The sequence below is a fragment of the Crocuta crocuta genome, unplaced genomic scaffold, assembly GCF_008692635.1.
Source record: "Crocuta crocuta isolate KB4526 unplaced genomic scaffold, BGI_CrCroc_1.0 scaffold36, whole genome shotgun sequence".
Taxonomy (NCBI): Eukaryota; Metazoa; Chordata; class Mammalia; order Carnivora; family Hyaenidae; genus Crocuta; species Crocuta crocuta.
Window position 1 is genome coordinate 16,433,937 of NW_027532203.1, and position 14,704 is coordinate 16,448,640.

Sequence of the window (14,704 nt, forward strand, 5' to 3'; positions counted from 1 at the left end):
GGGTGCTGCCTCCTATCGGGTGGCCTGGGAGCCGGGGCCCATTCACAAACGCCTGCTGGAGAGCACGTAGTCCTGTCCGCCCCCACCCCCCTCTGCCTGCGGCCTCTGACTACTCCCAGTGAGAAGCGGGGCTAAACGAAAATAACCGGGTTTCTCCGCCCCCAAGCTCACTGCCGCCAGGAAGGGGAACGCGACCAGAAATGGCACACTGGCTAATAAAGGAATAATGGATGCTTCACACCCTTCGCAACACCTTCCTCTTCCTCTAGCCTCCGCTGCTCCTCACATGGGCCAAAGACAGAGGAGGGAAGGCGCTGGACCAGAACGCAACCGGTTTAACTAGGACTGGCCCACGTCACCAGGGCATCGCCAAGCAGGCCAGGGCTGTGAAGCCAGCCGTGGAATGGGCAGTTGGGCTGCAGGTGGGGTGCTCCTGCTCACCTTGGGTTTGGAGGCCTCCCCTGGCAGGACTGTTGCGTCACTGGTGGGTGTGTGTGTGTGCAGGAGGGTGGACCTGCCTCTGAGCACCAGTAGCCAGGGCCCCTGGGTGGGCTTAGGGCCTGCTCACAGCTCTGGACATCGGGAACCTCCACTGGCTTCTTCGTCCGAATCCCATGCCATTCCCTAGCAGGGCTGGGCGGAGAGGCTCCTTTTCTTTGTGAGATGGCCGGGGCCCAGCCGTGGCCTTGGCAGAGGCAGCGTTCAGTCTGGCCTCACTCGGACCCGCCACCTCCACCCCCAATGTTCCCTCCCACCTGACGGATCAAGCCCTCTGGCACTTGGCAAAGGATTCTGGACATGGTCTGGCTCAAAGCAGGACATGGACCAGATGACCTCTCCAGTGGGGCAGGTCCTGTGGTTAAGAGACATTGGCCTGTCCTAACAAAGTAACAAAATTTCCTTTCCTGGTCACCGAGGAAAGATGTGTACGGTCCTAGAAATTCCCTGTGGATCCCAGGAAGGGAACAGAAGGTCGGTCAGGCCCTAGCCCTTGGCTTTCTAAATCCTCTGACCATCATGCACTTTGCTGTTCAAGAACATTCAACTGAGTCTCTTATTTGGTCAAGTCCAAGGCCACAGAGACCTGCATCAATAGGTCTCTCTACTTACAGAAATGTCCCTTCAAGACTCCCAGATGCCCCCATTCTCCATGGCCTCTACTGCTTCTGAACCATTTCTCACTTACTTCTGCAGCCCTGAATGCCATACTTTTTCTTTCATCTCTATAGAGCCTCCCTGGCTGCCCACTAGGGCCCAGGTTGAGGTCTGCCTCCTCCGGGAAGCACAAACACAGGGAGAGGCAAGAAACAACCGGAGAGCCTCACAACTGGCCCAGAATCAAGTCCTCCAAATGTCCGTGAAGCTCTGAGCACTGGGGTGATCTGTTTCGTCAAGGATGGTTTCATGAAGGAGGGAAAGGGTGAATGGGGCCATGAAAGAGGGGGCAGATCTGGGTTTGGGGGGGTAGGTAAGGACAGAGCAGGTGTGAGGAGTGGGGTGGGCATGGCTGGTGAGGCCTATGTCCTACACAGACGGACGGTTGTTCTCTGAGAGCTCGGACTTCGAAGGAGCTGGGGAAACAACAGGCTCTCCACCCTGGGGCCCCCCAGGCTGGTTCCCAGCCACGTTTCCCGCCCGTCAAGCTCACCAGTTCCCACTATGCCACTTAGTAAGGCCACGTCATATACATAGAGCAGTGTTTCCGTTAATAAAGAGCTGTCATTGTATAACCTGGTTTGTATTTTGATCCTCAGCATAGCTTTGCAATGTAAGTCAGACAGATGTACGGTCCCATTTTATAGCTGAAGAAATGGAAGCTGGGAGAGAATGACTTGGGGTGACCTTCACAACGTTCTGTACGTGGAACCAAAGGGCTCTTGGACGACAGGAGCCAATGGACATGAGGATTTTTGACAGCTGTTTTAACTCTCGGGCCTTTTTTGCTGTGTATGTCCTGGATCAGTGCTTGGCAAACATTTTCTATAAAGGGCCAAGTGGTAACTACGTTAGGCTTTGCAGGTTGTAGGGCTCCATTGCAAGTACTCAACTCTGCCTTGTGGCACAAACGCAGGCACAGTGAGCAATCAGGTGGACCGCGTGCCAATAAAACTTTATTTGCAGAAACCTGCTAGAGGGCTGCACTCGGTCTGTGGGTCACTTTGCCATTCCTGTTGAAGGTCCAAGACGATCCAAGCTGATGTGTCAGGGAGGCAGTGGTCGCCTGGGGGACACCCTGGGGCCAGAAAGCTCCCTCTAGTCCCAGCTCCTCTGAGGCTGCGTGGGAACCCACTGCAGACTTGGCTGCGGCCTGTTCCCTAGGAACTTCCTTAGCTGTCACCGACAAAAGTCTTCGCCCCCAAAGTAGTGACTGCTTATAAAAACTCACAAACAACAAAAATAAAAATAGGCTTGCCTTACGGAGCACGTTGCCCATTCCCAATGGGCCTTGCTACCTGGCGGCCTCAGACAGGAAATCATGGAATGAGGAACTCCTGGTCTCCTCCTTTATTGTACGGGCACCTATTTTTGTCCTGAGGGAGGAAGCTCTGGGGGTTGGGGGGAGGTGGCCAGAGAGACAGAGGGAGGGGGTCTCCTAGGTAAGCATTCCCCCTTGATAGCTGGTGCGGGATCTTGGTTTAGCGGAGATTGTGGGGGAGGGCACTGGAAACTGATTTAAAAAAAAGTAAAAACCACATCTCTTCCTCTTTCAAAGGTGTCAGTGGGGTTTCTCTCTCTCTCTCTTTCCATTTTTAGTGCCTTCAGCAGTAGAGGGGAAAAAAAAGATATCCATTTTCTTGTTCTTGCTTATTAAGGAAATGACAATCCTCCTTAACTTGCCGTACGTGACTATGGTCGCCTAGAATATAGAAAATAGTTTTCCAGCACCTTTTCCTCCTTGTCGACACTCCTTATAAAGGGTGCCGGAGGAGTCGGGCTGCCTGCATTCCAATTTCCGCTCCCCCGTTTATAAGCCGCGCAACTTGGGGCAAAGTGGTTGATCTTGATTCTCTCATTTGTGAAGCGGTGGGGATAGTGGTATGTACGTTTCAGGGGGCAGTTACATGAGTTCAGGAAGGATATACACAGACACTAGCTCAGGCAGCGCTCGACTCCTGTGGGGCCCTATGAAGGAGGGATGGGTTCTGGACTGCGGTGCTGCTGGTGAGTCCCTCTGGGACAGGAGCAAGTCATTGCTCCCTTTCAGTCATTTACCAAACATTTCACGAGCACCTGTGTGCACCCACGTGGCGCTGACATCCCAGTGGGAGAATGCAGACCACAAAATGAAGAAGGCAGATGTACGATGAGTGCAAAGGAGAAGAATAAAGTGGAGGCGGGGAGGGGTAGGACGGGGTGTTCCAAAGGCCTACTGAGAGGGTGACATCTGGCCAGAGACCACCTTGTCTGCACTCCCCAGGGGCACTGTGGGGATAAGCAAGACAAGAAAGAGGAAGCATGGTCACAGCTCCTGCAGCGTGGAAAGCACTCGGCAAAGTGTGCAGTGTGACTGTGGGCGCAGTACAGTTATTGTTGGATGCTCCTTTAGGGGACGCTAGGAGAATTCCATGTCCCGGTCCACCAGAAAGGTGGCTGGCACTCGGATTCAAACTCAGTCCATTATGGCTAAGACAATGCCTAATGCCTGTCCCTGGAAAGGTGCTCAATCAGTACCGGTGGACCCAGCAGAGGAAGTCAGACAGTACCTCCGGTGGGGCCAAGAGGGGACATGAAGTAGCACCTGGTGAGGAGGACACGTCTGGGGGTTCCAAGGGGGGTTGGTTTTCACAGGGCTGTTCCTCAGCATCTTGGGTTAAGGCCTTAAGGCCTAATCCTTAGGCCTGTGAGTTAGCATATCCTAGAAGTTTCCAGAAGACTTAGCAACAGAGCTGGCATAGCTCTAGGGAACAATAAAGTCACTCCTTCCCATCTGGAGGGCTGGGAACTGGGCTACAGCAACTTCAATCCAGTGGGGCGGCCCTTTCCCACCAGCCTTGTTTCCAAACGGCAACAGCGCCACCTGCTGGAGGAACAAGGCTGCTCTTGCAAGGGCCACCATTTTCATTCCTCCCAGCGCCCGGTGGCGTGGGGGAACCCTGATCACCATTCAGGAGAGCAGTGATTTTCATCCTGAAAGCTCATTTGCCCCTCGGAAGGATGGAGGTGGCAGAGATTCTCATCTTGTCCTTATTTGGGGCCAAGCAGGGGTCTGGGGCGCTTCCCTCCAAACTTCGCTGACTCCTAATTTAGCGGGCCTGTCCCCTCCCTCTCTGGGTCCTGCGTGAAGGGATCACCTTGGACGCTCGCATGAGGTCTGAACTCTGACTTCCCCTTTCCTGGCTCTGCTGGGCCCCTCAGTAGGGAGAAACATGGGCACATCTGTGAGGCCCGAAATCCCACTTGATGTAGAAATAAACGCTCGTTCTTCAGCCGCGTGCCATGCCGACCTCACAACGGTGGGATTCTACATTATCTACCACTCAACCGGGCCAGTCATCAGAGGATCAAAGCAGGGGACCTGACCAGGTCACAGTGAGCTCATAATTAACTGCAGACAGACACAGAATTTAGTTTCAAAATTTCCTAACAGGAAGGCAAAAAGGGAAATAAGTCGGGTTATGCAGTTCCTATTGTCAGACAAAAGGCAGCGGACAGCACGTTTGTCTGACAGAGCTCAAGAAAAACGATCACACTATGTCCAAATGGAAAGAAAGGCTTGGGCGAGATGTAGGATAATTCAAGAGCAAGGCCTTTCAACTGGGGTTTTGTAGAAGACGGAAGCCTCCCAGGCTGGCTGGGGAACAGGGAGGCAGCATCTCTGCAGGGCCCTGAGGATGTGGGGTCCCCTGTGCTCCATAACCTGAGGAGACGCTGAGGAGAAACTGCTCAGCACATTACCACACCTCAGGGGGAAGGAGCCTTGGGGTGGGGTCTGGACAGTAATCTCGGGTCTATTCAGAGTTGATTCCCTTGCTTTTCACATTGAACTTAGTTGAGTTGAACTTGGCTCGGATTATAGAGCTCCATCTTTCCCTTCCATGCAGACTGCCAGCGTCTGTTCTTCCAAGGGCAGAAGCCAAGGCTTTGTAGGGCCCCAACCCCACGCCAGTGGGAGCCTCCCCGGCAGGCCCCAGTCAAGATGCCTGGTGTGGGGGGAATGCTGTTGGCACCCCTCACTCCATGGGAAGGCACGCTCCCTGTCTGTGTGGCTGATAGAGGTTGAAGGAGTGTGCCTTCCTGGGAGCAGCCTGTGTTCCCAGGGGCCTGAGGGGCGGGGGAGGACCCCCGGAGAAATGTCACGCCTTTTCAGAGAGGACCACATTGGAGTCACACAGGTACTTCCCTACACCTCTGTGTGACCACCTCCTTTACCACCTCATCCCCTCCCTTGTTCTGGGGAGGAAGGGCCTAAGCACTGGCCTGCGTCATGTTTTTGACATTTTTGCATGTTGAGCACCAATAAGGACGCAAGGACACATTGGCTGCTTGGGACAAGGGACTTGTGAAGGCAAACCACACGGAGGAGCGGCGCGCTGGTGTCCCCTAGTGGGAGCAGATGTCAGTGCAGCCAGTGTCCCTGCGTGGCCTCCTGACACTCCTGAGTTGGGGCCACGCTGCAGAGACCACATCACAGCCAACATGGCGGGCCGGCATACCCCATCCCACCCTCACACAGTTTCCAACAGAGAGCCCCAAAAGGCAGGCGGGATCCCTAGGACTCCATTCTAGGTCCCACTGTGTGAGCTTCTGCCCTGCCCTATGGCTTTACCACCTAGAACGATGATGGATGATCCCCCAAATCCATGTCGCCGCACTCAGAGCCCCCAGCAGCCCTCCCCCAATCAGCAGTGTGGGGGAGCGATGCTAGCTGCAGCTCCTGGAGGCTGCTGGGTGGTCACGGACGCTAAGATCTGGCTGCTGTCTATCACCCACCCCCCCAGCCCCCGCCCCAGGGAGGCAGGCCTTAGGGACAGTCAATATCACCAGCATCAGTCCTTATGAACCGATGAAATGCCTTTTATGGGTAAAGAACTATACCCAGAAGATGTGGGCACCTGTTGCTCCCAGGCCCTTGAGTGCCTCCAGGGACATGGTCCCAGCAGTCCCAGCATAGGGGTCCCCCAGGGTCCTGCTGTGGAAATACAGCCAGGTGGGGTCATCAGGGATAGGGTCCTTGGCTTTGACTGGAGGAGTTTGGCCAGATACCCAGGTGTCAGAATCTGACCTGACTGGGGCACTCCTACCTAGGGCCACTCACGGTGACAAGTACCCCGTGTGCAACTCCCAGTGAGAGACAGGCCAGAGCTTCCTGGAAATCTACAACAGTCATTAAAGCCTGGGGGCCCTTGGGGGCTCTGCTCCGTCCTCGGCCATCATTCAAGTCCCAGAGAACAGCTCCAGGAGCAGNCTCACCCTACAGGAACGAGGACTCTGACCTGGGCAAGTCCCAGGTGGGTTGGGACAAGTCACAAAGGCTCCTATGTACAAGGGGTTTGTATAGGGAGGTACCCGGGCCTCTACCGTGTGGGGAGATGCTGAAGAGACAGAGCGGCCTGCAGCTCTAATGCGTCTCCTCATGGGGTGGAAGAAATGAAGGCCAGATGGGCAGTGATCTGCAGGCCAGTCTCTCCCTTCATCCTGTTTTCCTCCCGGTGAGGAAGGGAGGCAAGAAGGTCGTCCCCTCCCCTCCTCCGGGGACACATTCCAGGACTCCAGAGATGACTTATAAAGCCTTGAAACCTTGGATAGTACTGAAGTGTGAGCGCATGCGCACACACACACTATATTTTTTTTCCTGGGCATGCACACTATGATACAGTTTAATTTACAAATTAGGCACAGTAAGAGAGTAAGAGCAACAAGATAGAATGATTATAACAACATCTGTAATAAAGTTATGTGCATGTGGGGTCTCTCTCAAAATATCTCACTATCCTATACTCACCCTCCCTGGGATGACATGCGGTGATAAGACGCCTGCGTGGTGGTGACATGAGCGAGGGGAGTGACGCAGGCCCTGGGACCGCTGTCCTTCTGACTACACAGCAGGAGGATCATTTGCTCCCGGCCAGAGCCAGAGCTGACCTCGGGTAACAGACCGAGGAAAGCGGAACTTCAGATAAGGTTAACTATTGAAGTTAACTACTCAACTGCCGATAAAGTTAACTAACTGCGGGTGACAAATGTAGGTTTCCTTCTATTCCTCAAACTCTGACTGTCGTCAAAAACAGTGTAGGAAGCCCATTCTTCTTTGCTCGGGCCCAAGATGCTGTGGGACAGCTGGGGGTCACTAGGCTATAGGGGGGCTTTCTCTCCCCTTCAGTGGACTTCAGCCAAGTGCACAGTGTCTCCTCGGTGTATTTGGAAATATTTTTGGTGATCACGTGGCTGGTTATCCCTCCCCAGTGACGAGCATGCAGTGTCTGAGGCTAGCAACACTGGATAGCCTACATTGCATTGAGTGGTCTCATCCATTTAAGATTTGTCCACCCCAGATGCCAATAGCGACCCTGAGGACCCAAAGATGGACGACTCAACCATCCAGCCCTGTCCGTGAGGCGCTTTGAAGAACACTAGGAAAACTCAGAAAAATCACCCCAACGTGCTCTCCTAGGGTCTCAGATTCTACCAGCAGAGCTCTGCTTGGGGATTAGGAAGACTTTCAGCCTTGTCCTAATGGTGCCCATATGAAATACGAACATCCAAGAAGAGGTCAAGTCATGAGCATTACCAGCTATAACTAGGATCTCAACTCTAATCGATAATTCTGATAATAGTGCAGTGTGCTGTTATGCTTGAAAAAATACAGATTCCTGGGTATGATCCGGGAGTGTGGTCACCAGCCGTACCCTGGTGATCCCTGCCTCCTGAGAGTCACACCTTCGCGTGGTCCCTTCTGCGCTGGCATGTGCAACCAACATATGGCATGTGGCAGCGTGATAGCATGTTATTTCTGAGATTACATTATAAAAGATCGGGACTTCTGTGTTGGATGCTCTCCCTTCTCACCCGTTCTCATTCTCTCTCTCAGATCACTTGCTTTGGAGCAAGCCAACTGTCAGTGTGAGGGGACACTCGAGCAATTTATGAAGAGGTCCATGTGGCAAGGAACTGAAGCCTTTTGCTAACAACCAAGGTAGAAGTGAAGGAGCCATGCAAGGGGGCCCTGACGGAAGAAGGCCCTCCAGCCACAGTCAGGCCTTCATGTGGCCACAGCCCTGGCCATTAGCCTGACTACAAGTCCAGGGGAGACCCTGAGCCAGCACCCCAGACAAGCTGCCCCCAAATTGCTGGCCCTCTGAAAGTACGTGTGGTAATCAGTGTGTGTGTGTGTATGTGTGTGTGTGTTAATTCCTTTTATTTTCTGAAAGAGAGAGAGAGAGAGACAGAGTGTGAGCAGGGGAGGGGCAGAGAGAGAGGGAGACACAGAATCTGAAGCAGTCTCCAGGCCCTCAGCTGTCAGCACAGAGCCCGAGGCAGGGCTCAAACCCACGAACCATGAGATGATGACCTGAGTGAAAGTTGGATGCTTAACTGACTGAGCCACCCCCTAGATGCCCCTCAGTGTGCGTTTTTTAAGCTGCTAGATGTTGAGCTATTTATTATGCAGCGGTAGATAATGCAGGCAGTGGGTCTAGGAAGGGCCAGAATGTAGATGTAATTCCCAAGCGGATTGGATATGCAGCCAAGGTTCAATACCGTGGGTTAGGGACTTATCTGCTGATAGTTTTCTGGGGGCAAAGCTGATTCAGAGTGGCACGTGTGCACATGAGAATCAAAGCGCTACTGCCGTGTGGATCCACATAGAAATGGAGACGAGCAAGGGCTAAAGACCTCCACTGGCCGCAGACCTTGAGAGCTTAAGTGTCACAAGTCGCCCTGGAGAACCAGGGTGCTTGCTGGTTTATTGTTCCTGGGAGAAAGAGAGAAAGCCTAGAATATGAAATCTGAGGGGAGCCTTGGCCTGAGGATTTGCACAATTTGTTATGCAGTGGAACCATTTCCTCAAAGGAAACAATTCATAGTAGGCTGGCTTAGAGATGCCAGCAGAATTCTGGATGAGTCCAAGTTGTGGCCCCTGAGCCCGCTTCTCCAGTCTCCCCACCACTGCCCATCCCTGGTAACATTCCTGGGCCACCTCTGAAAAACCTCAAGAGCTTCACACTTTACAAACCTGTGATCTAGTCCAACTGAGTCATTTTAAAGATGAGTAAACTGTGGCCCTCAGAGGGGAGGTCACATAGCCCTTCTGGGGCAGAAGTCCACAGCTTGATTCTCCTGACTTCTAGCGCAACCTTTTTGTACCACCACTACCTAGGAGGCCACTTAGGAAAGGTACACAGGGTGGGGATGGGGTACAGGGAACCGCCCCCTCTACTCGCTCCTATTCAGGCTATGGGAGTCCACTGTCAGAGGGAGGGAGCACCTGCTATGCACCAGGTATTTTTCCCAAAGCTTCTCATGAACTCAGATCCTCAATCTTTTGCAACAACCCTGTGAGGTAGATGTTGTCGTTATCTTCATTTTACACAGGGGGAAACTGAGGCAGAGTGAGGGTAAGTAACTAGCCCTATTCCTTGGTGAGTCAATGACAGAGCCAGGATTCCCTAAGGTCCATGTCTGGGGTCCAGACACTAAGCTCTTAACCCTGGAGCTCTGCTGCCTCCCCGCCAGCCAGGGGCCCAGCCCTCCTTGGTCTCTGAGTGGGAACGAAACACCCTCTGCTTTGCTCTGCTCCCCAGGGACAAGGGGACAGGCATCGAATAGGAAAAAATGGTCAAACCTGTTACCTTTCTAGCCAGGACGCCACAGACTTCTGGCTCAAAGGCCATCAAGGGGTCAAGACCTCACCTAGGGCAGGGGAATCGAGACCCTCACCTGGATCTATGTCTCTCAAATATAGTCTTTCTATCAGTAATGAATGCCATAAACATTTAGGAATGGAGCAATAAGTAGTAATTTCTGAGTACTTCACCCTTCTATCTTTTGCACCAAAGCTAGCTTTACATTAGCGGTAATGACTTAATATAGATCTAGCCCGGAGGATATTTCATGCACTGATATGCCACGCCTTTGACCTATACGCCGTGACTGAGGATATGAATTCCTTACAGGAAAAGTTGTAGGCACAGTACAAAGAACTTCCCTATGTTCCTCATTCAGATTCCCTGACTTACTACTCTCCACGTTTCCTCTTCATCACATGTATGCATCTACATACCCATTATTTTTTTCTTTTTCAAAACACTTGAGGACAAGCTGCAGACATGAAGCTTCATAGCCTTCAAATACTCTAATGTATATCTCTCCAAGACAAGGGCACCTGCCTGTACAACCATCATACAGCCCTTCAAGTCAGGACACTGATGCCCAGGTAACCCCAATGCCCCACCCACAGACCCCAGTCACATTCTCCAACCGTCCGACAAAGTCTTCTGGTCCAGGATCTCAGCGAGGAGCACATACTGCATTTAGTCTATCTGTTTAGTCCCCTCCAACCTGGAAGATTCCTCAGTCTTTTCCTGTCTTTCATATCCAAGTAGTTGCAGGGAGTGCTCCTTACATTTGTTGTCTTATGACCAGACTCAGGCTGTGCTTTCTTAGCAGAAAAACCCCAGGAATGCTGGTGGGTTTTCTCCATGCGGCACATCAGACAGAACATAGTGTCTACCCATCCTGTGGCTAATGATGTTAACCTCAGTCACAGGGTCAAATTAGGCTCTGCCAGGTTTCTCCACCATAAAGTCCCACATTTCCCTCTGTAAGGAGGTGAGTCCTGTGTATGCCCCAGTCTGGTGCCTGGAAGAGGGTTTCCAGTCTTAACACATAGAGAGCCTAGTGGTCTCAGTGAGTTAAGGGGACAGAGTTTAAAATTCAGGTCCAAGGCAACTAGACTTTGCAAGGCAGAACCCCAGAGAAGAGAAATCCAGAAAACTGCAGACCCTCAAGTCTTTGGCCAAACACTAATTTGTGCAAGTGCATGAGGAAACTTCCAGAGCTAGTAGAAAACTTTCTGAAAGTAATAGATGGAACGATCCCCCGAGATCATACAAGGCTAGAAATAGTTTGTGTTACCAGCAGATGAGGAAGAAACATCTCCTAATACACAGGGTTCTTGGTAGCAATCTCAGAAGGGTATTGACTCAGTAGTGGATCAAAACTAAAGTCCTTCCCCCCCGCCAAGGCTTTAAAAGCAAGCCTTGAAAAGATCAAACTGTTCTGAAGTAACTTAACTGTGTTGCAGAGAAATGCCTCAAATATTTAAATGGATACCAATAAAAATCAGACTTCTAACAATGTAAAATTCCTAATACCTGGCATCTAATATAAAATCACCAGGTATACAAAGAAAAATATGACCTATATCCAGAGAAAAGTTAATTAGTATTGACACTGAAATGACATGGGTGACAGAATTAGTACAGAAGGACCTTACAAAAGTCATTATACATAGATTCTATATGTTCAAGGAGATAAGGGAAAGCAGGAACATGAAGAAGAGAAAAATGCAAGAGAGAGGAAAAAAAGATCCAAACTGAACTTCTAGATATGAACAAGACAACATCCGAAATGAAAAATACACTGGACAAGATTAACAGTGGGATAGACATTGCAAGAAAAGACTAGTGAACCTGAAGACATAGCAATGGAAAGATCCAAAATGAAACAGAGAAGAAAGACTTAAAAAAAAAAATAGGCAGAGTTTAGTGAGTCATGGGAAAATATGAAAAAGCCCAGTAGACGCATAATTGGAATCTCAGCGGTGGGAGGAGACAGTGGCTAAAAATTTTCCAAATCTGATGAAAACCATAAACTTACATATCCAAGAAACTCAATAAATCCCAAGTGGAAGAAACAAAGTAAAACCAGCCAGAGGCAATTTCCTCTTCAGATTGCCGAGACCTTGACTTTACATTCGATTGTGTTTCGTTAGTGGGCCCGAGGCATGAACACTGAGCCCACAAAATGAGGCGAGTGCAGAGGGAGCGGGAAGAGAAGAATGGGTGCAGATGAAATGGCATGAGGTTCGGTAGAGAGAAGGACAGGGTGGCGTGGTGAGTGTGGTGGCAAGTCCCTGGCAGGTCAGGCTCTGTCACATAGGAGAGCGACTCTCACTCTGCAGCGGCAGGCCCCGCCCCCATACCCGGATGCAGCTAGATTCCCACTGTTTCTGCCCAAAGACCAGCACCAGAAGCATCTAGAGACCCAGATTTGCTGTCTCTTGGCTGAGTGAGCCCTATTGTCTTGGAGCCTGGCTCAATCCAGGGAAAGGAGCCCCGTCAATGACAAACTCAGCCAGCACAGCAGACACCTGGGGGCCCGGAGGACAACTCCACTTTCCAGAAGACTAAAAATAGCCTTGGCCATACTGGCATCCCTGGTAGCCCTGCCCGTCCCAGGAACACCCCGCGGGATGCCACACCGCAGAGATTTCAGGTCAAGGGACAAAAAACTTCCAAGTGCGCTGAGTTGGCAGAGCACGGCCCCATTTCACCCTTGGGGGATGTCAGGCCCGCCACCTGAGCATTGCCAAGAGCGGCCGCCCCCCCGCCCCACATCACGATGGGACACCTTGGACCTTGGTGGGTACTCACCCCTGCCCACCTCCCCCTGCAGTACATGCAGTCACATCCTGCTGGAGGAAGGTGCCAAAGGGGCGCACAGGCTGTGCCCGGGCTGAAGGTCAGGACCCGGCTGGGGGGTTGGAGACTCTCCTTTTGCACCTACCTGCCAGGCCGGGAGGACCTTCTCGATGTCATTCAGGTTGATCCCGTCCCCGTCTTCCAGCTTCCCTTTTCCACACCTGGGCCAGAAAAGACAGAGAGGCACTGAAAAGTCGACACGTTCCCGCATCCTACCCCAGCCCGGTGAGCAGGAAGAGCAGGGATGGCCTCCTGAGGCCTGCAGGCCAGCCTGTCCACCCAGAGCAGATGGCTCTGGAGAAGCACAGCTTCCTTCCCCAGGCCCAGCAACACAGGCCCCCCAGAACAAAGGACCGCGTGCAGGTTGGTGTTCTGGGAGCAGTCCAGAGGCAAGGGGCACTAAGGTGACATCCGGACCCCAGGGAGGTGACAGAGGTACCAAAACTCCCCTTGACCCTTCCAGCAAAGACGTTAGGCTCCTTGTTGATGAGCACCCCAAAACCTGTCACAGCTCCTGCAAAACCCCATCATCTTGCCCCATTGCACCAAAGGGACAATGAATGAACAGAAAGACCAAGCAGCCTTCTTGAGGTCACACAGCCCTGCAGCAGGAGTTTCTCCCTCCTCGGCCTGACTCCGGGCCAGTCCAGCAAGCCCACTTGGATACTAACGCTCTGTCTTTGCACCCTCGGTGGGCAGGCATAGCATCAGACCAGAGACGCGGGCCCCGATTCACCATTAAACACCCACGTCTGCACCTTACTAGGCAGACTCTGAAATCAGACTGCCAGGCTGCAACTGGGTGACCTGATGCAAGTCACTTGACCTCTCTGGGCCTCAGTTTTCCCATTTGTAAAAGGGGATCATTTGTAGTGTCCAACATCATAAGGTGGTAGGAGGATTAAAGTAGTTAATGTAGCTAAGCATGTAGAACCATACCCAGCACCCCCCATATATACATCCATATTTACGTACCATATTTAATGGTAAACATACTATCATGCTAAATATGGGTAATAATTACATAAAATTATAACAAAATAAATAATAAGATAAATATATTAGTAGCACTGGGATGACTACTGCTAGTACTAGTACTATTTACAACGATCTTACTAGTATTACTACTATTACTGCTTTGCTACTATTTTACTGCTACTACTGTTATTGCTGCCCCATGGAAGGATTCAGAGCCTAGACTCTGGAGCTGACCCAGGCTCAGGCAAGTTGCTCATTTCTCTGCGCCTCCTAGTTTCCCCTCCTGTCCAAGTGAAGATAATAATGCTCCTACCTCCCTAGGTTGCGGGGAGTTTTCAATAACATGAGGCAAGCACTTGGAATGGTGCCCAGGACGGATTAGTGATCACTGCTCTCATTGTTACGATCCCGGACCCAGGCATGGTGAGGGCCGCCCAGCGTGATGGCGGCAGCATTCTCCAGCTGCAGGATTAATGCAACTCTCAAATTTCAGAGTATTTATTTGTTCTGTGTTTGCCGAGCATCTCCTGTGTTTTGGGCCCTGGCAACCTCCCTGGGAGTCATGGAAAATAAATCCGCTGTGGCTCCTGCTGTCTGCAACTCCCAGCTCTTCGGAAGCAAGTCCTAAGCTCCTCTGACAAGGCAGTGACCACCAGCAGGGGGCAGCATGAGATAAGGGTTATGAAAGCCTTCGGGACAGAGGAGGTGGGGTAGTCGCATCACCCACCAAGACTGGGGTGGGGGAGGGCGGGAGGACGCTGTCTATGCCCCCATTTGACAAGAACTTCTGCATGGGCTCTGGCTTGGGCTTGACCCCAGTGAAAACAAGACATAGATTGGGCCTCAGAGGGCGACAGAGGGCAGCACAGGAACCCAGAGGAGTGCTGCCCACAATGTCCAGAAGCATCCAGAATGGTCTGGGGTAAAAGGAGGGAGGTGGGTCATGAGCTGGCTCAGCAGAGAACCCTGGAGAATGCCCTGGGCAGAGGGCAGCAGGGCAATGGCCTGGAGCTAAGCCCAAGTGTGCTGCTGGCTGGGATGTCAGCTGTCCTGCCCCTGGAGTGAGGTGGGGGTGGGGCTGGGGG

At 52.0% G+C, this 14,704-nt stretch overlaps 1 protein-coding gene across 2 annotated transcripts in view; it reads right to left on the reverse strand.

Annotated features, from left to right (window-relative positions):
• Positions 1-14,704, reverse strand: part of CTIF (cap binding complex dependent translation initiation factor) — a 215,513-nt gene that overhangs the window by 158,864 nt on the left and 41,945 nt on the right. For both annotated transcript variants that reach the window (XM_077777642.1, XM_077777641.1), the window contains exon 5: positions 12,727-12,802. In XM_077777642.1, coding sequence (XP_077633768.1) covers positions 12,727-12,802 — 76 coding nt within the window. The remainder of the gene's footprint in view (positions 1-12,726; positions 12,803-14,704) is intronic.